The sequence below is a fragment of the Panicum virgatum genome, chromosome 8N (genome assembly GCF_016808335.1).
Source record: "Panicum virgatum strain AP13 chromosome 8N, P.virgatum_v5, whole genome shotgun sequence".
Taxonomy (NCBI): Eukaryota; Viridiplantae; Streptophyta; class Magnoliopsida; order Poales; family Poaceae; genus Panicum; species Panicum virgatum.
In genome coordinates this window covers 7,045,072-7,070,446 of record NC_053152.1, presented here as the reverse complement: position 1 = coordinate 7,070,446, position 25,375 = coordinate 7,045,072, and the positions used below count along the sequence as shown (strand labels likewise).

The following is a 25,375-nucleotide window of genomic DNA, read 5'->3' as shown; positions in this document are numbered from 1 at the left end:
TCTCTGAAAAATTGATCACTTCGATGCAATTCAGAGATTCAATATTGAACTTAAACTCATAATGAAATTATAATATTATTATAATCAACGTTGGTCAGAAAATAACAATATCATAATTAACTTTAAACTAATATCTTTCTCCTCCTCTATTTAAATTGTCCTATTGGTTCTAATTTAAATAGAGGTTGAGACTTTTACTTTGCAGCGGAAACTTGACAAAAACGCTTATTCAGAAGCATCTTTATACTCATATATTCTCTAAGCAATTTATCTCGTTGGTTCAAAATTGAATAGAGATAAAACTGTACAAAATTCAACAAAGAAAGGCTTCTGAAAATAGCAGACTTATTTCAATTTCTATACTGTTCATGCGGCCCATGCACAAAATAGGCCCGCTATTGGCTCGGCCGCCTAGGCCCGCTCAGCACCCGCCTGGGCTGGCGGCCCAGCTGCAGCGCATCGCACGCGCCCAGCTAGGCGCGGCCCGCTCCACTGGGTGCTCCCGACCGCTCCTGGCCGTCCGTTGCCGATCGACGGCCGCCCGTCATCCTCGCAGGAACAAAAAACCCGCCGGCCGGCTTCTTCCCCTGAACCCTAATTCCATTCTTGCCTCCCTCCTTCTCAGGGCCGACCAGCGGCGCCGCCGGCGGCGCTCCTGCCGCCGCGCCGTTCGGTCCGGGCAGAGGCGCCATGGCCGTGCTGTGGCCGCGCGGCCCCGAGCCCAGTCTTTCTCTCCTCCCCTTCTTTCTCTTGCTTTTGCGCCAAACCGCGGCGGCCATGGAAGCCGGAGGGTCGCGGCGCCGCCGCTGCCCCGCCCCCTTTTTCCTCCGGCACCGGTGAGGAGCGGCACAGCCGGCACATGGCCGCGGTCCTCCCCTTCTCTTCTCTTTTCTCTGTGCAACACGCAACGGCTGCTAGCCATGGCGGCCGGAGGAAGGCCGCGGCGCCCCTGCCGGTCCCCTCGCCGGCGTGCGCGCTCGCCTGTGCGCGGTCGCGCCGCCGTCGAGCGGCCTCGCGGTGGTGCTCGAGAGCACGTGCACGCGCGCGGCGTCAGTCGGAGGCGGCGGAGCGCCGGCAAGCCGGTGAGCTGCGGCCCGATCCGTTCATCTCGCGCGGCGTCGTGGACAGCCGGCGGTGGTGCGCGCAGGTAGGAAGCCCGCCGCCTCTCTTTCTTGCTAGGGTTAGAGATTCGAGATTTCTTTTGACTTTTTCGATCCGAGATCGATGTACTTTCTCTGATTCTTTCGATTCGCAGACGAATCCGTCTTTCCCACACTCGATCTATTCGCTAAACCTTGCTCTTGATACCATTGTTAGATTTTAGGATCACCAGAGAGTAGATCAGTGGAGTTCTCTACTCTTTACTTTGAATAAACAGTGGTATTCTTGAGTTGCACGGGAGAAAGAGAGAGAGAGGGAGAGAGTGTATACCATCGATGTTGGATGAGGAGCCGGCTGTGACGACGGTCGTGGAGGCGGCGGCACGGTTCGACGTCGAGAATGGCGTGGCGCAGGGGCGAAGTCCAGCATGCTCGATGGCGATGGTGCGTCGCCGGCAGAGCTTCCCGTCGCCACAGCGCCCCCTTGCGATCGGTCTAGGGTTTGGACGGTGGGGAACAGTGACGGCGGCAAACCTCGTGTAGAGTGCCGTAGTCCCCACCTCCTCTATATATGGCACTGCGCGACGGGGGCCCACCAGCCGTCTATTGGGCTGGGCGTCCCCGATCAGGACGCGAGTCAAGAGCCCAGTTGCCGTTGGGCCAACTGGTGGAGATCAATACCAACACATGGATGTGCGGGAAGGGTTTTGACAGCCAAGCTATGCCCTGCGCCAACTAAATTCTTCCAGTGTCCCTAATGTGTTTGAAATGCAGCAGCATGAGAAGACTATCTATGTCCAGATTGTGGTTATGCCACTAGAACTAGCTAGCATTGACAGAAAGGATGCTCTAGTCTTTATTTGTTCTGGCAATGAGCAGGAGTTTATCAGGTGGTGGGACATTGTTTAGGCCGCCTCTGTGGGTATCCAATGGGGATGAAGCACAGAATTTCTTCTACTGGAAATGTGTTACAAGAAAAACCTTCAGCCCTACAAATTGTTATGGATCAACTGTTATATTACATAGCTGTACTGTGGGATCAGGGTGCTAAGGATGTTGACAAGCTGAGATCAAAGTTAGTGGACCTATGTAATCTGCAGTGGATATTGTAATATGCTTGAGCAGGCAAGGTGCTTAATCGTCAAGGTGGGCTTTAGATGCAGTAAATGGTGCTATCCTTTTAGTGCTTGATTCATCTCTAGATTCGCATGAAGTCATGTACCCAGAAGAGTGAAACTGTTGAATTAGCGATAAATCTTTTTGTGCTTGGCACTCTGAGAAAATCTTAGGTGCAACTTTGAGATTAGTAATTGTGAAGAAATGTATGAATTTTGGATTGTCGAGAATTTCATCAAAGAGAAGCTAAATGTGGTTACTGCCAAAAATTACATTGCTGGTGAACAAATTGTGCTAACAGTTTTGGCACTATGGCTGAGGGAACTATTAGGAAATGTATAGAACCTGACATATATAGCTGATTGTAGTTGCTATGTATAGCTGATTGATTTGTACCAGGATAGTTTCCTTGTAACACAAGCCACATTGGCTATATATATGAAAGCTCACCCCCCTGATTGGGTGTGGTGTTCCTCCCATTCTACCTTTCTACATGGTATCAAGAGTCCGGGCTCTTCCTGGCTCCTCTCCCTTCCGCTAAACCTCCGTCGCCGCCACCAGGCCGCGACCCAACCACCATCACGCCGAGTCCTTGCCTCGGCGCCTACCCACGCCGCCGCCTCCTCTGGCTGCCGCGTCTCCTCTCTGCTGCCGTCTTCTCTACAAGGCCGCAGCACCTTCTTCTTTTCTGATTCCATCTGCTATTGACGGCCGCCGCCATGACGTCCGCCAATTCCGGATCAACCATCCTCTCCTCTGGCTCCTCTCCAGGGACACAGGGCGACTCCGTCGGCCCTCTGTTCGTCCACCCCTTCGCCTCTGTCAACGTGAAGCATCACGTGCCGATGACGCTGGAACTCCAGGGCGGCAATTTCGCCCGGTGGTCGGCGAGCTTCCTTGCCATGTGCGGCAAGTTCGGCGTCATCTCCCACATCGACGGCACTGCTCCACCCTCCCCAGCCGATTCCTCCTGGCAGCAGGCGGATTGCTGTGTCCGGAGTTGGATCTTCGGCTCCGTTGCTGAGGCCGTCCTCGACATGGCCACGACCGGCACCACCCAGACCGCTCGTCAGCTCTGGGTCGCCATCGACGGTCTCTTCCAGGCGAACAAGGCGCAGAGGGCCATCTTCCTGAGCCACGAGTTCCACTCGATGACTCAAGGGGATTCCTCCATCGACGACTACTGCCTCCGCGTCAAGACCACCGCCAACAAGCTCCGCGACGTCGGCCATCCCATCGACGAGCCGCAACTCGTCCTCAATCTCCTCCGCGGGTTGAACGAAGAGTTTGCCGGCACCGCCGACCACATCGCCGCCACCAGCCTCACCCTCACCTACGCGCGCGACCAACTCTCCCTCAAGGAGCTGCGCCTCGCGAATGGGAAGAAGGTCACCGCCGCCACGGCGCTCATCGCCGGCTCTGCTTCCTCCTGCGGCGGCGCTGGCTGCCGCGGTCAGCAGCAGGCGCCGCAGCAGCAGCCCCGCGGCGACGGCCAGAGGCGCAACTCCGGCAAGAAGGGCGGGCGCAAGAACGGCGGTGGATCTGGCGGAGGATACGGCGCGCACGGCGGCGGCTTCGGCGCTTCGCAGCGCCCATCGCCTGCTGGGCCCTGGTTCTGTATGAACCCGGGCGGCCAGTACTGGGCCGGCGCTGGTGGGCCGCCTGCTGGGCAGCCGTGGCGCCCTTCGCCAGGCCTGCTGGGTTCTGGGCCGCCACAGGCCCCCGCGGCCTTCGCTCCACTTGCCCCGCAGCAGGCCCACACGGCGTTTGCTCCTCTCCAGTACTCGCCAGGCCCGTTCGCTGCTCCTCCGGCCCAAGCTGCGACGTGGGATCAAGCTGGGCTGATTGCAGCCCTCCAGCAGATGTCAGTCCAGGGGTCCTCCCCCTGGGTGATGGATTCCGGCGCCTCCTCCCACATGACGTCCTCGGATGGTATACTCCTCAAACGTCTGCCCACTTCCATCTCTTCAATTTTAGTAGGCAATGGTACTAGTATCCCAGTCACGTCTCACGGTCACTCCGTTCTCGCCACCACAGCGTCCACTTTTGCACTCAATAACGTTCTTGTCGTTCCCTCGATTGTTCAGAATTTACTTTCTGTTCGTCAGTTTACCCGCGACAACCACTGTTCCATTGAGTTTGACGCTTTCGGGTTTTCTGTTAAGGACATCCCGACGGGGCGCGTGATTCTTCGCTGCAATAGCGACGGGGATCTATACACCTTGCAGCCCTCCACCACGTCTGCACTTGTCGCCGCCTCCAGCACCTTGTGGCACCAGCGCCTCGGCCATCCCGCTCCAGCAGCAGTAGCTAGATTGAATAAAAACAATTTATTATCTTGTAATAATTCAGGCCGTTCGCTTTGCCACTCCTGTCAGCTTGGCAAACACGCTCGCCTGCCATTTACTTCATCTACTTCGCATACTGCTGCACCCTTTGAGCTTGTTCATTGTGATGTTTGGACGTCACCAGTTTCTAGTATTTCTGGCTATTCCTATTACTTGGTGATTTTGGACGATTTTTCTCATTTCTGCTGGACATTCCCCCTCAGACGCAAGTCTGACGTCCACCAGACCATAGTTGATTTCGCCGCTTATGTTCGCACTCAGTTTGGTCTGCCCGTTAAGTGCTTTCAGGCCGACAATGGCACAGAGTTTGTCAACACTGCCACGTCCACTTTCCTGGCGGCCCATGGCACCCTGCTGCGTCTCTCGTGTCCGTACACCTCCGCACAGAACGGCAAGGCTGAGCGTGTTCTTCGCACGCTCAATAACTCCGTGCGCACTCTCCTGCTTCATGCGTCCATGCCAGCATCCTACTGGGCTGAGGCACTTGCAGTCGCCTGCTATTTGCTTAATAGGCGCCCCTCGTCCTCAATTCACAGCGAGATCCCCTACACACGCCTCTACAGCGCACCGCCTAGCTATGATCACCTGCGAGTTTTTGGGTGCCTGTGCTATCCCAATCTCCAGGCGACCTCCGCACACAAGCTAGCCCCGCGCTCCGCAGCCTGTGTGTTCCTCGGGTATCCTACAGCTCATAAGGGGTACCGCTATCTCGACTTGTCCACCAGGCGCATCATCATCTCGCGTCATGTTGTCTTCAACGAGTCACACTTCCCTTTTGCAGATGTCTCCCCTGTTGCACCCCCATCGTCCCTTGATTTTTTGGCCGACGATACTGTGGATACTATGCCTTGCTATACTAACTGTGCAGCTCGTCCCTCGGCGCCCGCGGTCGCTCCGTTCTCCTCGAACGTTGAGCAGCCGCCTCCCTCCTCCGAGCTTGCAGGTCCGGGCGGGCGTGGTCCAGTGCCCCCGTCAGGACCTGCACTTCCGGGCGGGTCTGGCCCTGTGCTTCCAACCAGACCCCCCCCCCCAGCGCCCCCAGCACCGCCGCTGCTGGTCTACTCTCGCCGACCGCGCACACCAGCACCTCCGCCTGTGCCTGCTGCCCCGGAATCCTCTGGACCTGTGACCCGTACACAGTCTGGTGTTATTCCGCGCGTGCAGTACAAGGGGTTGGCCGCCATCGTCCCGTCCCCGCTCCCGGCAAACTACCGCAGCGGGCTCGCCGATCCGAATTGGCGAGCTGCCATGGCTGATGAGTTTCAGGCCCTGATTGACAACGGCACCTGGCATCTCGTTCCCCGACCACCTGGTGCCAACGTCGTCTCCGGGAAGTGGATCTTCAAGCATAAGTACCATTCCGACGGTACTCTTGCTCGGCACAAGGCGCGCTGGGTCGTCCGCGGCTTCTCCCAGCAGCACGGCATCGACTACGACGAGACATTCAGCCCGGTGGTCAAACCGGCAACCATCCGGGCTGTTCTCAGCATCGCCGCTTCTCGTGCCTGGCCCATCCACCAGCTCGACGTGAAGAACGCCTTTCTTCACGGCCACCTCGACGAGACGGTCTACTGCCAGCAGCCGCCTGGATTCGTCGACCCCGCCGCTCCTGATCACGTCTGCCACCTGCATAAGTCCTTGTACGGGCTCAAGCAGGCGCCGCGAGCGTGGTACCAGCGGTTCGCCTCCTTCATTCGACAGCTCGGCTTCGTCGCCTCGGCCTCCGACACTTCCCTCTTTATGCTCAAAGAGGGCGCGAGCATCGCCTACTTGCTGCTCTACGTCGATGACATCATCCTCACCGCTTCGTCCTCGACGCTTCTTCAGCAGATCATGGCCAAACTCACCTCTGAGTTCGCCATGACCGACCTCGGCGACCTGCACCACTTCCTCGGCATCTCCGTCACGCGCTCGTCTGACGGCTTGTTCCTGTCCCAGCGACAGTATGCCATGGATCTTCTCCAGCGTGCCGGCATGACTGAGTGTCACTCTACGGCAACCCCTGTTGACACTCAGGCCAAGCTCTCAGTCTCGGATGGTGCCCCGCTGTCTGCCTCTGACAGCTCTGACTACAGGAGTCTCGTGGGTGCTCTTTAGTACCTCACCTTGACTCGGCCTGACCTGGCGTACGCTGTCCAGCAAGTGTGCCTCTTCATGCACGACCCTCGCGAGCCTCATCTCGCTTTGGTCAAGCGCATCCTGCGCTACGTGAAGGGCACGCTCTCCTACGGCCTCCACATCGGCACCGGCCCCGTCGACAGTCTGACTGCCTACTCCGACGCCGATTGGGCTGGCTGTCCAGACTCCCGCCGCTCGACTTCAGGTTTCTGCGTGTTCCTCGGCGACAACCTGATTTCGTGGTCTTCGAAGCGTCAGACCACGGTGTCCAGGTCCAGCGCCGAGGCCGAGTACCGTGCGGTCGCCCATGCCGTCGCTGAGTGCTGCTGGATCCGCCAGTTGCTTCAGGAGCTCCATGTTCCCCTCGCTTCCGCCACCGTTGTCTATTGTGACAACGTGAGTGCCGTCTACATGACGGCCAACCCTGTCCACCACCGGCGCACGAAGCACATCGAGATCGACATTCACTTCGTCCGCGAGAAGGTGGCGCTTGGACAGGTCCGGGTTCTTCATGTTCCCTCCGCTCATCAGTTCGCTGACATCATGACCAAGGGCCTCCCTGTACAGCTCTTCACAGAGTTTCGGTCCAGTCTTTGCGTCCGTACTCCTCCCGTTGCGACTGCGGGCGGGTATTAGGAAATGTATAGAACCTGACATATATAGCTGATTGTAGTTGCTATGTATAGCTGATTGATTTGTACCAGGATAGTTTCCTTGTAACACAAGCCACATTGGCTATATATATGAAAGCTCACCCCCCTGATTGGGTGTGGTGTTCCTCCCATTCTACCTTTCTACAGGAACATGCCCATATATCCTGTCATTACAATGGTTGGGATCAAGGAGTTGAGACCAATGGTGTGAGGCAAAAAAGTAACGAGTTACTTTTGTCAAGCAATCATATGGTCGATGCCCTGACCACCCTACAGATGAACAAGCTGAATTTGTTAGGGCATGTCCCAAGTTTTGAACAATGGACAACCTAAGAGCTTTCAGCATCATGCAACCAATGTTCCCAGATGCTCTATACTTTCATTGGTCTTATCTGTGGTCCACTCGACCATTTTTTTTGTCAGAAATTCTATTGGAGAATCTAGCTTATTGAAGCTAAGGTGGACAATGTATCTTGGAAAAATTGCTAGTTCTACTTAATTCAGGTGAACTCCACAGCTCTTTGTTACAGTTAGATTTCTGATATGTGCCTATTGTTAATCTGTTCCAGTGCATTGTTGGTTTCATGGAGCTATAGCTCTAAAATGTGGCTGACCTGTGCTGCATGTTGATTGTTAATGGCCTATCACACCCCATGAAAGGAAGTTGCAACATTCCCCGTTTTGGTAGAGGCAATATTATGGTTTCGACTGCTGATGATTTTAGTTGAATATAATTCCCATGAGGTCCTAATAAGCAATGGTACTGAAATGATTTTCCTGGTTATGGATGTTAATGCAACGGGTCAAGACAATGGAGGCCATGCTAGAGCTAGAAGAGCTGCAGAACCTTGAGCATATGTTATATTTACTTATGAGAAGGAAATAGAACATGTTTGGCAAGGAGCAATCAAATGAGTCACAGCAGTATGGACATTTTGGTCAGCAAGGAAAACTTGTTGCTCAAAATTCATTATTCTTGTAACTTAAGTGGAAATTTAAACAAGAGAACTGGTATCTGTAGCCTTTAGTGAAATTTGGTCCGCAGATAAGTCTTTCAAGCTTTTACTGTGCTCGTGATGGGAATTGATTATTGTCCTGCTTAAAATGCCATCTTGTTCATAAGAATTCCTTGGCAGAATTCTAGCAGATCCAGAAGGCTATAATCCTATACATTTTGAGCTCTCTGGACTTATGTTTAGTGGGTTCCAGGCTCCCTTTTGTATGATGCCCAAGGTTGGATTCCAGTGTGAAAAATGGTACCATTCCTCTGTTTCGCTTGCTGATTGGTGTTGTAGCACAACCATGTGAGCTTTATTGACTGCAAATTAAGAATATAGTTGTACTCTTGCCTTGGATTGTTGGATAGGTCAATATATTTCCATAGCAGCAACTACTCTAGTTATAACTTGTACATGAATGACCCTAACCTGCAGTTTGGCGGCTTTGTAAATATCTTGAGTTTCTGGGATCTGTTGTATGATTTTGTTTATCACTCATCACGAACTCAATACCATACCATGATAATTGAAGGTTTGTACAAAAAACCATGATCAGAAATCAGTGCAAACACCGGCTCCACAAGAGCATAATAGTTGTCTTTCTGATGCAGAACAGGACCTGAAGAGGCAGTGATAGGAAGGTTTTAGCAGATTTATATGTCAAAAAAAAAGGTTCCTTAAGTGACTACTATTAACTAGAATTTAATTTGAAAAACAACTATATCTAAATACAATTTTCAACATCTTCCAAAGATATGCTACCGAATAGCTTACACTGCAGGAGTAGCACAATGAGTGAAATGGTTAAAAGTTACTTCACCAAAAATTTCTTTTGTTTTAGCAAGGAGTTTACCACAAATTTCTTGGCTGCACAGATGATTATCACTACTATCAAATGATAATCCAACACATGTTCTCTAATCGTCAGTAACTAGTCTGTAACAGAGGGCGACATTAGCTTATCAGAATATTGAAGCAAACCCTTAATTGGCAATTTTAAATCAATGACATACTGAGGGCCAATGGTGGTCACCTTTGGATGATGAATGATTGAGAACATCGTGTGAATTTGATGTGTCTCTTAGCTCGTGATGTGCAGGTGTAGGATGCGGCATGACGGTCGACGGCGAGCGGTGAAGGTCAGGCGAAAGATTCATGCTGATGGACCGTGGTGAAGGATGGACGCGAGTAGGCTTGGTGGAGCGAAAGGTTCATGCCGAGGGACCAAGATGGTGAAGGGTGAATGCGAGTAGGCCTGGACCGAGGGACCCGAGGTGGCCGAGCGAAGTCATGGGCGGTCCACATGGTGCGCGGAAGGGCAAGAGTACATGGTGATAAAGACGGCGTTGGCCAAGTCGGCGAGGACGATGGCGAGTCAAGTAGGCGGTCCTTGCGGCGGGCGCGCGCGAAGGACTCGAAGGCGTCAAGGCTCGGCGGGAGGCCGGACACGCGTCGATATTGGCAGTTTGATCAGTTTGACCTCAAAACCGGGGACTCAGTCACGTCGTGTGGCAGCGTGCGAGAGGGTTTGACTGGTTTGGCCTCAAAACCGGGGGAGATAGGTTTGACTGGTTTGGGCCTCAAAACCGGGGGTGGACTTGGCGCGGTCAAGGTCCGGGCGGAGGGCACATGGCGCCATAGCGAAGCTTGCGTCGAGATGAACCGAAGTCGTGAAGGCGGCGTGTCTGTCTGTGGCTCCTACAAAAAGATGGACGAAATTGCCCCTACGTGGGCATGTATTGTAATTAATTAAGTAGGGGTATTTCAGACTTTCCAGTGGAGGGATTAGAGGATAAGAAGAGAGGGATGAGCAGCTCTCCAACTCGGCCGTTCATTTGGAGTGCCCCTCCTCCTCTCTTGTTCCTCTCTTTTCTTCCTCCCCTTCTCCATCTAGGGTTAGGGATTGATATGGATTTTTGAGAGGTTTGGAGCTATGAATTCTTACGGAAAGGAGGCCCTTCCCTCCTCGTGCCCTCCGGGCTTTTGATTTGAGTTTATTCGTTGTTCTACATCTTGTTTTCCTGCTAGATTTTATTCTTGTTTCCGCCCCTTCGCGGCTTCTGTAGTTGGCGCAGAAATTTAGGTCTTGGCATGCGTGAGTTTCAAGCAAGGAGGCAGGTAGGTGCCTTTGGGGTGCGTGTGCAGGGAGACCAGCGCTAGCACATCAGGAAGAGCAGCGCTGGTGGTGCAAGGCGGGCTGGGCTTTGGTGCTCGGCTTGGCTTTGGACTTCACAGGCGACGCAACAGAGCAGAGCAGCCTACAGGCTTGGCCTGCACGCGGCCGTTGGAGAGGGCGGCGGTCTCCGACCAGCAGCTGCAAGCGGCGCAGATCCTGCCGCAGAGCGCCTGCCGGCCTTGGTAGGCTGCAGCGGCCTGCAGAGGGCGCAGGTGCGGCCGGGAGAACGGCACAGGCATGGGGAGCGTCCAACTCAGGTGAGAGCGACACAAGGTGAGCATCTGAACTTCTTGATTACTTGTTCTTGTGCAGGGAAGTGGATCGAGTGAGCACGAGTAAAATCCCGACACAGATTGAGTTCGTTCTTCATCAATCACCCTCCGCCCGTAAGCTGTTCGATGAAATCTCTCGCTTGATTTTCAGCAGCTAGTTTTATCTTTAGTTTGTTGTCACTAATGCTCAGAGGTGTTTTGCATGCTTAGTGGACTAATGTTGATTAATATGCTGCGTTCTTAGTTAAGTGAAGTTTTTGCTAGCTTTTGCTTTGTGTCAAGCTTTCGACTTTGCTTAATATCGGCTTCCGCTTTGTGTCGTGTTTGGCTCGAGTGATTCGCCTTTCACTTGCTTTCGCTTTGCGTCGAGCTTTTCCTAACCGTTTCTACGGTGAACTCGTCACGTGTTGGCGTGTGTCACCTCGGCAGTTAGAAGAGAGGTGCATCGGGTTGAATTCGAAACATAGGCCTTGTTCTCTTGGAGAATTTTTAAAGGCTCTCATTCACCCCCTTCTGGTCACCTGTCCGGTCCTTCAATTGGTATCAGAGCGGGTTGGGATCTCTCCTTGCCTTAACCGGTGTCTGTGATCCACGAGGCGACCACGGAGAAGGTGGTTTTGCTTGCGGATTCGGTTTTTCACGATTTGAGCTCATTTTCACTAACGTTAACCGGTGCTTTGAGTTATGGCACCAAGCTCCTCTTCTTGTGTGTCTTTTTCCACAGATTTCGATCGAAGTATGATTGCAACCGGCGATGATCGCAAGTCGACTAACAAGCAAAATGATCGAGAAGCTCTAAAACAAAAGCATCGCAAGCTAGCTAAGATCAAGGAGCGTGCCTACGCTACCTCTCTCGATGACATTGTCTTCGACAATGACGATGATGCTCTTTGGCCGAACAAGGATGAGGATGATCTTGATGTGATGGATCGACTCGAGCTCAAAGTGAAGGATGGGCTTTCAATCATTGATCTCGTACCCGAGCTTGAGAAGGTGAGCAAAGATAAACTCATCAATGATATGCTGCATCTTGTGTCTCGAGTTTGTGCCTGTGATAACAAAAATTGCTAAACTTGAAAATTCTTGTGATGCTTTGCTTGATGAAAATGAGAAATTGAATATGAACATGTCTAGTGATAAGTGCATGATTTCTAGGCTTGGTAGTGTGAATGCGCCTATCTCTTACAAGTCTAGTGATGCTTTGCCTTGTGATTCTTGTGACAGCTTGCTTGCTAAGAATGATGATTTAAATGCTTCTCTTGCTTGCTTGAAATCTGAAAATGACATGTTAAAATCTAATGCCTCTATGCCATGCAATTCATGTGTTGCTTTACATAGTGATCTTGATAAGGCTAGAGATGAAGTTGTTTTGTTGAAGTCAAATGCTTCTTTACCATGTGCTTTATGTGAGTCCTTGAAGGCTGAAATTAAAGAATTAAAATTGACTCACACCACTTGTGTAGAACAACTTGAGCATTCTAGGGCTGAAATTATTGAGATAAAATCTTTGCCTAGTGCTATGTGCTCTTTGAAGGAAAATGGTGATGCTTGCCTAGCTTCTATTGATAATCATGATGCTTTGCATGGTATCTCTAAAATTGATGCATCTCCTATCATTTGCACTACATGCATTGATTTGAAAAGTAAAGTTGAGGCTTTGAAGCGAATACTCGATGATATGAGCATCAAGTTGGTTGAGCACAATGATATGAGTGCTCGCTTTGAGATAGAAGTTGATCTCTTGCGTACCACATATGCTAAGTGCATTGAGGAGCAAGTGGAAAGCTTTAGAAATGCTCCGTGTGGTACTTGTGATCGTCTCAAGTCTGAGAATGAGTTTTTGAGCAAGAGATACAAGAGTCTTTGTGCTAAGTCCTTTGATTCTCGCGATTCTTGTAACTCCGATGATGGTGTTTCCAAACTTGCTTCTTCCCAACCGGAGTTGGCTTCAGTTGAGCGTGAGTCTTTGGATTTCAGTACTTCTGCTTGTGCTTCGGATAGCTCTTTCATAGCTATTCCTAAGCCTGTTGCTTCTTCCGGTGTTGCCCAAAGTGATTCAGATGGCAAGGGTGCTTCTCACTTCTTTGGAGCTCATATTTCTAAACCTAAGTTCCATTGCACCTTTTGCAAGAAAGATGGGCACAGCGTTGAGTTTTGCTTTCGCCGTGTCAAACACGAGCGACGTGTGCGTGTCAAAGCTTCTAGAATGTCATGTAGCCTTCCCCATGGCACATGTGATTCTAAATTGGGCACCAAGTATAGAGTTGATGCTTCTGGTTCTAAGTCCCAAGGGACTTCTCACTTTAGAGAGAATGGTGATTCATCCTCTCGGACCGTGTCTCGATGTAGGCCTTTGTACCATTGCCCCTTTTGTGAGAAAGATGGGCACCAAGTGAACTTTTGCTATCGCCGTGCAAGACGCATGTGGCGAGTTCGTGCTTCTAGGCCTTTGGTTGTTCATAGCCCATCTGATGGCATGAGCACTCGTGTGCCTAGTAAGAAACCACGTTTCATTGATGGGTTCTTTGACTCCTTTTCTAGTGGGTTTTGTCGTGTACGTGGACATGCTTCTAATGCTTCTCGTATCGGTCCATGACACGCTTCTCGTGATGCTTGTGTTGGTTCTTCTTCTAGACCCTCGGGAGACCATTGCTTTTTTGCTACTGGAAGCACTCGTTTTTCTTCTCGAGTTGCTCTTTCGAGGTGTGCTTCCAAGGGTGTTTCAAGTTCTTCTCATTTGAACCAGCATCTGCAACATGCTAACCCACATGACAAGTTGAGTGCACCTTTTACACGTGTTGCCAAGTCTTTGGTTCCCAAGTCCCTGCTTGCTATCCCTTTAGGATCCAAGACTCGGGCTTGTTTGTCCTCTGATGTGTAGGTACGAGGACGCGGGGTGGAGGACATGAGATTCGATGAAACTTGATCTTTGCCTGGAGATGATCAAGACTTGATGGTTCTCCACGCCTTTTGCATATGACCCTTGAGAGGTCTTGTACACTATGCTTTGTGAGTTTTACCCATGTACATTATTTTGCATTTGTATCATATTGTATATATACCCTGGTAGGCTAGCCACTTTTCTTGTTAGCATGCGTATTTCTCTCATATATCTTATCATGCTAGCATTGTGGTATATATGTGGATTAGTCCTTTTTTGTTTTCTTGTTAGTGTGTGATCCTCATGAACCTCGTGGCATGATTTCTTATATGCTTCATTTTGTAAAAATGACATGTGGTTCATTTGGTATCATTTTTGTGGCTCTTTTTGTATAGACTCCTTTGTAGCTAGTTGACATGTTTGCAAGTCCATGCTTTTATTCATTCAATTGGAATCATGTTGCAATGCTTTGATCCCTCACATTTGATATCTCCATTGCATTGTTTAACATGAATTGAGCTTTAACCTGCTTTGGGCTTGTCATGTCTTCAAGTTGCATTTTGCTTTTTCTTTGAGCTCACCCTCTCTTGTAATTAGTTTTGGAGACTTTTATTTGGTTTTTGTGTCCCTTCTTTTTCTAGCTTTGTTTTGCTAGATGTCTTTGGTTGAAGGGGAGTTTGGGCTAAGGACTTTTGTTGGATTTGATATCCATTTTCAATCTTTTTAATTGGTATCCATTTTGGTCCTTCAATTGGTACCTTTTTCATGGTACTCAGTTGGGTCCTTGGGTGATGCTTTTCTATATTTGCTGCGAGGATCAGTCCAACTCCTCTTGAGCCCTCTTGATTTGAGCTGAGCCCGCCTCTTCTTGTTTTTCATTGGCAATTGTATCATTTTGTATATTTGGCCTTTGTCTTTGGTTTTTGTATACTCTTGTGACATATTGTTGCATTGTTCTTCATTTGTATCATAATGCATTAGTATCATTCTGAGCTTCTCCTATGTGCCTTCAGTATTCATCTATGCTCCTGTGAACTAATGCTTGTGATCATGGTGTCGGTGCAATGCGTTGCTTATGCTCTTGATGGTATGAGATAAAAATCTTGTGAGCTAAGCTTTTAAATTGGATTTGAATCATAATTGTCAATCACCCATGAGTAGCTTCTTGCTAAGTTTTGCTCTTGCTTAGGTTGCTAGTCCTATGATAGCTTGTGTTTGGATGCCTGATTCTTTACACATGGCATATCATTGTGCATGTTTTGTTTTTCTAGAGGTAGTTTTGATGTTGAGCTACACTTGTGCCAAGGGGCACCTCATAAACCTTGGTTTCCTTCTTGTTCTATCTGAAAATGGTCAAAATATGAGTTTGCAAAAGAACTGCTTGTTACATGCTGTTTCAATTGCTTTTGTTGCAAAACTCTTTATCAGGTTGCTCTGCTGTTACATGTGCTTGCCATAGAAGTAGGCACATGGTTTCAGTGAGTTGAGAAATAAGTAGGAATGCTTTTGCATGTGTTAGCAATGATCTTATGTTGAGAATTTGTCATCCTTGTATGAGCTCTTATAAACTAGTTGATCTATGTCGGAGTGATCATTTAGCTAGTTGTTTGCTCATGTGGTGATATCTAAATTTTAAATTTGCTTAATACTCACTTGTATGCTTTTGCCTCCTGAGTATATCATAATATCCTCATGATGGCTCTGAATGCTTGCTTTTGACCCGCTTCTCATGTTTTAGTTCACTTGTAGCATATTTCAATGCTTTTGGTCCATCTGAGAAGCTTTGTAGGTTGCACCCTTTCATTCATGCTCTCATGTGTTTCATGACATATCACATTGGGAGGGTTTTGCATTTGACGGGGAGCATCCTTTCTTTTGCTCTCGTAGCATGCTTTCAGGGAGAGTGCATGTGTTCAGGGGGAGCGTGTGAGCTTCTTGTGCTCTTTTGCTTAGCTGCATATGCTTAGGGGAGCTTGTGAGTTCTATGCTCTTTTGAGATCATTGGTTCTCGTCTCGGTTGTGGTGAGCCATTGCCCATGTCTTTGGGAACCGAGACTTCTCCAAGTCGATTTGGCCTTTGTAATGTATCTCATGCAAGTGACTTTGATATTGGCTTTTATGTGGCTTTTATTCACTTATATACGAGTTTTACTTGGATCTGGATCACTTGGATGATATTTTTGACTTTTGCCTCAAACCATTTTTTGTGCTTTAATGTTGTCAACACACTCATCAAGGGGGAGATTGTGAAAATCAAGTTGATATGAACCTTGATTTGATAGTGATTAGCGTTTGACAAATTGATGAAATGGTTTTGATGGCATTTTGGGAGTTCTGAGCTCTATGAGATTTTGTGTGTCTCTTTTGCTCTCGTGTGTGAGATTGTGAGCTTTGTGAGATTTTGTGTCTCCTTTGCTCGTGTGCCAATTGTGTTGAGCTTTACCTCTTCTTGAGGGATCGGCTTTTGGTTCGAGTTATCGATTTGCACATGATCGGTGTTGAGCCCTTTCTGCCTTTTCTTGAGGGATCATGTGCTTTGTCTCAGTTGTGTCGAGCTTTTACCCTTGTCTTTGGGAGCTGAGACATTTCATTTCGAGAGATCTTGTGTTTGTCTTTTCACATGGTTTTTGGATCTCTTGAATGAGCTTCTTTTTCTTCTTCTTCTGTTAATCTTTTCATATGATGAAATTGTGCTGGGTGTTGTCAATGCACTCATCAAGGGGGAGATTGAGGACCAATGGTGGCCACCCTTGGATGATAAGTGATTGACAACAGCGTGTGGATTTGATGTGTCTCTTGGCTCGTGATGTGCAGGTGTAGGATGCGGCATGATGGTCGATGACGAGCGGTGAAGGTCAGGCGAAAGATTCATGCTGATGGACCGTGGTGAATGATGGTCGCGAGTAGGCTCGGTGGAGCGAAAGGTTCATGCCGAGGGACCAAGACGGTGAAGGGTGAATGCGAATAGGCCTGGACCGAGGGACCCGTGGTGGCCGGGCGAAGTCATGGGCGGTCCACATGGTGCGCAGAAGGGCAAGAGTACATGGTGATAAAGACGGCGTCGGCCAAGTTGGCGAGGACGATAGCGAGTCAAGTAGGCGGTCCGTGCGGCGGACGCGCGCGAAGGACTCAAAGGCGTCAAGGCTCGGCGGGAGGCCGGACACGCGTCGACATTGGCGGTTTGATAGGTTTGGCCTCAAAACCGGGGAGTCAGTCACGTCGTGTGGCGGCGTGCGAGAGAGTTTGACCGGTTTGGCCTCAACACCGGTGGAGACAGGTTTGACCGGTTTAGGTCTCAAAACCGGGGGCGGATTTGGCGCGGTCAAGGTCCGGGCGGAGGGCACATGGTGCCATAGCGAAGCTTGTGTCGAGACGAAGCGAAGTCATGAAGGCGGTGTGTCTGTCCGTGGCTCCTACAAAAAGATGGACGAAATTGCTCCTGCGTGGGCATGTATTGTAATTAATTAAGTAGGGGTATTTCAGACTTTCTAGTGGAGGAATTAGAGGATAAGAAGAGGGGGATGGGCAGCTCTCCAACTCGGCCGTTCATTTGGAGTGTCCCTCCTCCTCTCTTGTTCCTCTCTTTTCTCCCTCCCCTTCTCCATCTAGGGTTAGGGATTGAGATGGATTTTTGAGAGGTTTGGAGCTATGAATTCGAAGGGAAAGGAGGCCCTTCCCTTCTCGTGCCCTCCAGTCTTTTGATTTGAGTTGATTCGTTGTTCTACATCTTGTTTTCCTGCTGGATTTTATTCTTGTTTCCGCCCCTTTGCGGCTTCTGTAATTGGTGCAGAAATTTTGGTCTTGGCGTGCGTGAGTTTCAAGCAAGGAGGCAGGTAGGTGCCTTTGGGGTGCGTGTGCAGGGAGACCAGCGCTAGCACATCAGGAGGAGCAGTGCTGGTGGTGCAAGGCGGGCTGGGCTTTGGCGCTCGGCTTGGCTTTGGACTTCACAGGCGATGCAACAGAGCAGAGTGGCCTACAGGCTTTGCCTGCACACGGCCGTTGGAGAGTGCGGCGGTCTCCGACCAGCAGCTGCAAGCGGCGCAGATCCTGCCGCAGAGCGCCTGCCGGCCTTGGTAGGCTGCAGCGGTCTGCAGAGGGCGCAGGTGCGGCCGGGAGAACGGCGCAGCCACGGGGAGCGTCCAGCTCAGGTGAGAGCGACACAAGGTGAGCATCTGAACTTCTTGATTACTTGTTCTTGTGCAGGGAAGTGGATCGAGTGAGCACGAGTAAAATCCCGGCACAGATTGAGTTCGTTTTTCATCAATCACCCTCCGCCCGTAAGCTGTTCGATGAAATGTCTCGCTTGATTTTCCGCAGCTAGTTTTATCTTTAGTTTGTTGTCACTAATGCTCAGAGGTGTTTTGCATGCTTAGTGGACTAATGTTGATTAATATGCTGCGTGCTTAGTTAAGTGAAGTTTTTGCTAGCTTTTGCTTTGTGTCAAGCTTTCGACTTTGCTTAATATCGGCTTCCGCTTTGTGTCGTGTTTGGCTCGAGTGATTCGTCTTTCACTTGCTTTCGCTTTGCGTCGAGCTTTTCCTAACCGTTTCTACGGTGAACTCGTCACGTGTTGGTGTGTGTCACCTCGGCAGTTAGAAGAGAGGTGCATCGGGTTGAATTCGAGACATATGCCTTTTCTCTTGGAGAATTTTTAAAGGCTCTCATTCACCCCCTTCTGGTCGCCTGTCCGGTCCTTCACATACACTTTAAACACAAAACAACATTTCAATTTACTAGAAACATCATGGCTTTCACTCAACTTAAGTCTAATAGCACAAGTTGCAGATGAAAACATATATATTTCCATCAATAAGATCTGATGAGTTTCCTTACAACTAAGGGCACCATTTTTCAGAAGATTTATGTGATGCCTGAATATTGCCACTAGAGCTGCTGGCATTAGATGTTCTAGCAACAGTCATAACTAATGGTCCCTTTCCTTTTCCACAACTGATGTGGAACCTCAATTGTTGGATTATTTCCCATTAGTAATACGTGAAGCAAATGACAGAATATAATAATACATATGGTGATGAGCATATGGGCTCTTGGGTCCCAATGTAACTATTAAGGGTCCGAAATTCAACATGTTCCACCCCCACATGCATGTTAACGTACGTGTTGGGGGTCAAGTCTGCTTTCGACATGGGACTTCTTGATGCATTGGTGTATCGACACATCCGTCCAGGTGTAGTACACTGTACAAGGGTTCTGTTTAGATGGACTAAAATAAAAAGACTAAAAATTAGTCCGATGTGTAGTAATAGGCTATATGAACTAATCATGGACTAATCAAGATTAGTAGATTCTAACCATAGTCACCGAAGTTCCCGAGGCGATGGATCAAGGAATAAGGAACGGGAAACGGGAATGACACTTAGGATGTACTTTACATTGCGGGAACGAAAACGATCCCACATTCCCACCTTCCTGTCCCGAAACAGTGAGTGTTCCCGAATAGTGGAACGCAGCCCAGTGACTATGATGATTCTAACTTCCAATTAGCTATTATATCCGTATAATTAGTTCAACAATTAGTCCATATCTATATCTATACTTACTACTAAAGCGAGTAATGTTTCCACCTAAATTTTTGGTTTGATCCGTATTATGTCATTGACAGGTGGGCCTTAGTTTATCCTGTCCGAAATCTCAATCGGATTCCGAACAATCAATACCTAGCACAACCACAACACGGACTTTATACGTAGTGAATGGCTACAAAGTTGGTGAAATTACTTTTTTGATGATATTATATAAATCTATTATATTACTCATAGCAACGCAAAAGCACTATGCTGATTTATTATAATTAGTCCACGCTAAATTTATAGACTAGAAATTAGTCGTGGGATCCAAACAGGATCAAATGTGTTTTGGAGTCTGAGTAGGACTCAGACCTGTCAGATAGATACCTTCTCCGGCCCAAAAGGACTAAAGGAGAAAAGCAACCGGCCATCGAGTCGAAGGAAACGATTAGGGCGGCCCTCGCGCGGCGCGAAGCTTAGCTTGTTTCACCGCTCCATCCCCGCCGCCGCCGTCGTTCCCGTTCTCCCCTGGCCGGATCGTTGATGACGTGCGGCGCGGTCGACGGCGCGTCGCCGTTGCTGGACCCGGAAGAGGGATGCTGCATGCGCCATGGATGTGCCCGCCGGGAGGGACCCCATCAAGATGGCGGCGGAGAGGGCCGCCAAGTTCATCTTCCGGGTACGTATTGCATGCGCCTGCCTGCCAGTTGATCCTTTTCGGTGATGGACAATCACCGTGCGTAGCTTTTTTATCATGAAATAAATCCGGCCGAAACACTGGAGTTTAATTGGTGTTCGATCGAGGAAACCTTTTGCCTTACCATGGTTGTATACATGTTCAATCGACCTGTGCAAAAGATGCTACGTCGCGGTCAAATCGACACAAAAAAGAATCCAGGGTTATATACAATTATTGCCCACAAAAGGGCTGATGATTTAGATCAGTTTCACTGCATGTATGAGGATTAGAAGAGTGGAGAGTTTTGGATCACATAGGGCTGTTAAAAGTTTGTTCCATCCGAGAATAACCAGAAGGTCAGAGTGGCAAATGAATTTGCAATATATATAAAGATGTATAAACTTCGGCATTGTCATTCAATTTTCTGGCTTGACTGATGGCAACCTGGACCGGATTAGAGTTTACGCTAGTGGTGGGTTCTATATATAGAATTGAACTGTTGTTTAATTTTTTTTATATGGTAAATGCAAACATAGGCGTAGAAATCATCTTTATTAACTGGTACCCCATTAACTGTCACGGCAACAGCCTAATATCTTCCTTTTATTAAAGAGAAATATCCTGTCCTTCCGTTTGGTCGAGGCCGGATTTTCCTTAATCTAAAAAATATATCCTGTCCTTCGGTTGCTTCTGCATGTTCTAGCAGAGGAAAAAAGGGTAAAAAGTATCTCTGCTATATACTACTCTAAAAAGAACAACCCAGCCTGATTTTGTGAAGTGAAAAGGTGCTAACCATGTGACCCCAATGCTAAATCTACAAGCAACCGTGAACTCACGGTCGACTCGACCGACTCCCAGCGCCATATGTGGACCCGAGTGCTCCTTCCCCTTTCTTTTTTTTCCCAACCACTCCCTGCTCCTTCTCCTCCTCATTTTTCCCCCCGCGTCCGCCGCCTGAGTCCGGCCGCCCCCGCCGCGGCCTCCCTCCCCCTCCTTTCTTCCCCGCCGTCCGCCGCCTGAGTCTGGCCGCCCCCGCCGTGGCCTCCCTCCCCCTCCGCGCACCGCAGATCCTGCCTCCCTCCGACGGTCGACGACCGGCAGATCCGCGCTGGATCCGCGGCAGTGCGGTGCGCCCGGGCGGGGCTACGGCGGCTCCGCGGGCCGGCGGGGAGGCGGTGCGGCGGCTCCGCGGCGGATCGGCGCGCCCGGGCGGGGCCGCGGCAGCGGAGCGTGGGAGCGGTGCCGCGGACCGGCCGGGAGGCGGTGCGGCGGCTCGCGACGGGGTAAGTGATTTGTTTTTTGCAAAAAAATTTCACCTCATTTTTTTTGGATTTTCGATGAAATTTTTTTACCCTAGCCTTTTATCTTTTATTTTGGATGAAAAATTTTTATCCGAGGGTTTTTTTCTGAATGTAAAAGTTTTATCATTATTTCTTTAAGTTTGTTTCTTAAAATTTTTTTCTTCCAAAATTTTTTTCCCTGAAAATTTTCTCGCCTCCTGATTTTTTTCTTGAAAAAATTTTTAGAGAAATTTTTATCACAAAATGACAAAAAAAGTTACCAAAAAAAACGGTCGGAAAATCGACCGTACGGACCAAAACTTACGGTCGCCCGGAAACTAGCGAACCCCCCCATGTGACACATGTAACTCTTCTAGTGTTTTTCTTCAAATAATTCTGCAGATTTTTCCAGGTAGTTAACCATCTAAACGGCAGTCTCAAACCATTAGATATTTAGATTGAATCGGCAACCTGGTCCCATCCTTGTCAACATTCTTTTCTTCTGTTTCGTTTCTGTCTGAGTAGTCCTTCCTTTGGTCTTTTCTGTGGTTTATAGACTTATTACAGTCATGTGCTGACTGAAAATTTTCTTCATTGCAGGGAGTTCTGATCTTACTGTGGCTGTATTTATTTGATTCAATGAAAAGATATGCGATCAACTACACAGCGGAGATACATGGTTTACCACGTTCGCTGCGATTGTTGTTTCTATACCTATAGCTGAAATCTTTTGCATCTTGGACCAGACCTTGGTAGCCCCCATTCTTCCTGCTGTTGGATCACCAACGCCGTGCAGAGACTGTGGCTGTGCTTGCAACACCGCTGCAAATGGCAAGGTCCCTAACGAGGAGGCGGACGCATTATTCCTCGACCTCGAGAATGGACCCATGGATTACACTACAGCGCCACCGCAGCCAGACATCATGACGAAGATTGCCACCATGGTTGGAATGACGGAGGCTGAAAAAGTGGCACTGGATATGGACGCCGCAAGGATCACTAAATGCATTTTCCGGGTATGTAGATCAACCCTATCCTAACATGCTTAACTCTCTACCTGTTTACACAGGAAAATTAACCAGTGGAAGCTTTTCTTTCTGAACCAAGAATAACTCAAGAATGTACAGTAGAAATTCTTGTAATTCCTTTAGATGGCTTACCAAAGTTTTCTTTCTGAACCAACAGGGTCCTGTTATATGACTAGTTTTTCAGAGTAGTAACAGAGTCATATATTGGTTATAACAATATCAGAGTTAATGCTAACATTGCTTCTAAATACAGATGAATAGTCAAAAAATGTAGCCAAACACGAGGAAACATATGCCCTTTGATTATACTATTTAAATGATATATAACTTCTTTTGCTTCTGTAAAGGCAAAATGCTTACCAAAGTTTTTTTGGTTTGCAGGGGTTGTTGGTCTTACTGTGGGTGTATTTGGTCGATTTACTGAGAAGATATGTGACCACCCACGAAATAGGAGAAGTATTTTTTTACTATGTGTCCTTTGGGTATTCTTGCAGTGTGTGTGTCTGCGTTCTTTTGCTTTTTGATGGAGAGCTTCAGTGAATATATCCTTTCACTGAAAGCTTCATATTGAGCTTCCTTGTAATTAAATCAGCAAAGCCAAGATCCATTTGGCTATGTTTTGGTATCAAATGAAAAGTAGCAGTGTGCGAGACCCACATGTCAATCACTAGTGACCAAGGAGCCAATGAGCATGCATAGGTTGATGGGCGATGATCGACGAACTTAGAAGAGTGAAATGGGCCTGCGTTTTGCGACTTTGGGCCGACACGGGCGGCGACTATGTTGTGTTGTGGCGCTTTTTTCTTTTTTATATTTAAAAAAAAATCAAAATTTCAAAAATATATGTCCGTTTTGAAATATTTCAAAAATACCCCCCGGTTGCCCTATGGGGGGCGACAGGACCCTAATGTAATTTTTTTTGGAATTTGCAAAGAGGTCCCTGGCCCGGGGGAGGGGGCCGGGCGACAGGGGTCTGTTGCCCCCCAGGGGCGATAGGGTTCTCCCCCCTATATAAGCCCTGGCCGCCATTCCCTTCTCATCCATGTCAACCTGCACTGCACCTGAATTTTTATCCCCTCACCCATGTCAACCTGGCATCGTCAGACAGAAGATTAGCACCAGCTGTCAGCTGTTCTGTGCAGATCAGATCATTCGCTCCAGTTTTCAATTCCGGAGTCAACCGCGCCAACCATGCCGATTCGTGCCCCAACGAAGTTGGAAAGGCTGAACAATTCCTGCTTCTTATCTTCTGAATCTCAAGCTGCGGACCATAGATGTTCGCCTGCGTGGGGCATGCGCAATCTTCTAAACTGAACCAAGTCGTTTTCATCCTCGGTGCTTGCATTGTTTTTGTAATCCGCAAGTCAGAAGGTAGGGAGGTTCAGACTTTTGTTCATGGCTGGATGTTTCTTCAGAGCATGTACTATTTAACCATATCAGAAGAGTCAGAGCATGCATGCATGCACCATTGCTCCCTCCGTATTTGGTGGAGGCGTCATTCGTATGGTTATAATGCGGGTTTGTTTATCAAGTTCTTCCAACGAAATCGGGCGAATGGAATACAAAATTTAAACAGGAATGATTGCTGCATAAATAATATTTGGAGTGATACAGTTCGCTTGCCTTACTGTCAAGCTTGTCAAGTCATGTAAGGAAAGTTGATGAGAACATTGTAGAACTGTACTACTAGTATAATGTTCAGGTCTTGAGGGTTCTGGTAGGTTTAGGCACTGAAGTCAAAACCTCTGAAAAAGCCAGTGTTGTTAGGACGACAGAATTTTTTTTTTTTTTGAAAGCAGGAGAACAGAAAATTAAGCAGCATTCTCCAAAGTTCAAGAGCACTTCCCCACACTCCTATCTGCACGATAAAAAAGTAATTGTGTTCTGTACTTACAAATCAAACCTTCCCCTTAACGTTCAGACTGAACAAACAGCACGATCTTCTGAAAAAAAAAAGAATTGCTCGAACAAAAACAAGCAAACCGAACAAGCCGAGCTCTTGAAACCTTTCGACCTGCAACACTGTTCATTGCTGTTTGAAAAATTCTTCCCTCAGTTTCTCACTGAAAAATATAGTAGTCTCGCCAAGATGTTTGGAGGCAGCAACCGGTAGCTGCAACTGGCACTTCAGAGCCAATACTGCAAGTATCAAAGGACGCTTATATTTTCCCTGAATCAACTCACTGAACCACTTTCAGGACTGGTATGGTCAAGATTTATTTTCAGATTAACTACTTTGCTTGGTGGTGTGAGTTGATCAATAAACTACCTAGTTCTGGAGACCTGGACCACAAAACTAATGTGGAGTAATAATACACACGACACGGCATGGATCATCGAGAAGTACATTAGCAGTATTGCACAACTTGCCGGCCTTGGCAAGCTCCAGGGGATAGATGTCTTTGTCTCTGAGTTACCGAGTAGCTGAAAGGCACGGCAAGGAAGGATATGCTTCAGGTTAATAAGCTTCTGCAGCTTAGTTAACAAGGCACATGCTTGCCTTCATCTCAAGCTAGTACTGATTTCAAGCGGTGTTGTGTGAACAGAGGAATTTATATGGGTATTGTGTGCAGTGTTGGAGGATCAGATGGGTACTGTAGCATCTACGGCAAATGAAGCTTGGCAGATGAAAATATAGTTTACTTGGTGATCCGGTAACTATAACTGTTACCTTGGTTGTAATAGCTGTCTTTCTTGAATATAATACGTTCTGTTAAGCATTCAGAAAGGTGGTCATTACGTATAACAAAGGTATTAAGATTTGTCACCTAATAATGATCACAATATACTCAGCATCACAAAGTTTAGGCTTAGAAAAATTATAGTCAAGTTTCTATTTTAAAAAAGGCATAAATTATTTGCCAAAAAAAAGGAAACAAAGAGGTTTGTACCATTATGAACAAGAAATTAATTTGGACACTTGGTGAAAAATGGTATGCTTAAACTTCATCATTTTGAGCCCAACTCAAATTCCTGCAATGGCATTTGATCTGCACTAAATGGTACAATTAAGCACCTAATTAAAACAACAAGCATTACCAATAATCATCCGCAACTTAAATTAAACCGAAGGTCTCTTTAGCAATTAGTGTGTTGTTATAGATGAGTTGAACTTTCAGTGGATCCATCATTTTACTTTGTGCAAATCTAGAGCTGACGCATGAACATGAATGGACTGAAAATAAAGAAAATTCAATG

The 25,375-nt window shown here is 48.2% G+C and overlaps 1 protein-coding gene across 9 annotated transcripts; it reads left to right on the top strand.

Moving 5' to 3' along the window:
- Window positions 1–9,951: 9,951 nt before the first annotated feature.
- Window positions 9,952–22,841, top strand: LOC120685695. 9 transcript variants are annotated; one of them, XM_039967753.1, is made up of 5 exons: window positions 9,952–13,556; window positions 13,663–13,771; window positions 16,477–19,869; window positions 21,750–22,165; window positions 22,559–22,841. In XM_039967753.1, exon 1 carries the CDS (start codon window positions 11,797–11,799, stop codon window positions 13,375–13,377), a length of 1,581 nt encoding a protein of 526 aa, XP_039823687.1. In that variant the 5' UTR covers window positions 9,952–11,796; the 3' UTR covers window positions 13,378–13,556; window positions 13,663–13,771; window positions 16,477–19,869; window positions 21,750–22,165; window positions 22,559–22,841. The 9 variants fall into 9 exon arrangements, 8 of the variants coding, with proteins under 8 accessions (XP_039823687.1, XP_039823684.1, XP_039823682.1 ...); XM_039967750.1 differs by having other exon boundaries at window positions 9,952–13,771; XM_039967748.1 differs by having other exon boundaries at window positions 9,952–13,790.
- Window positions 22,842–25,375: the final 2,534 nt, after the last annotated feature.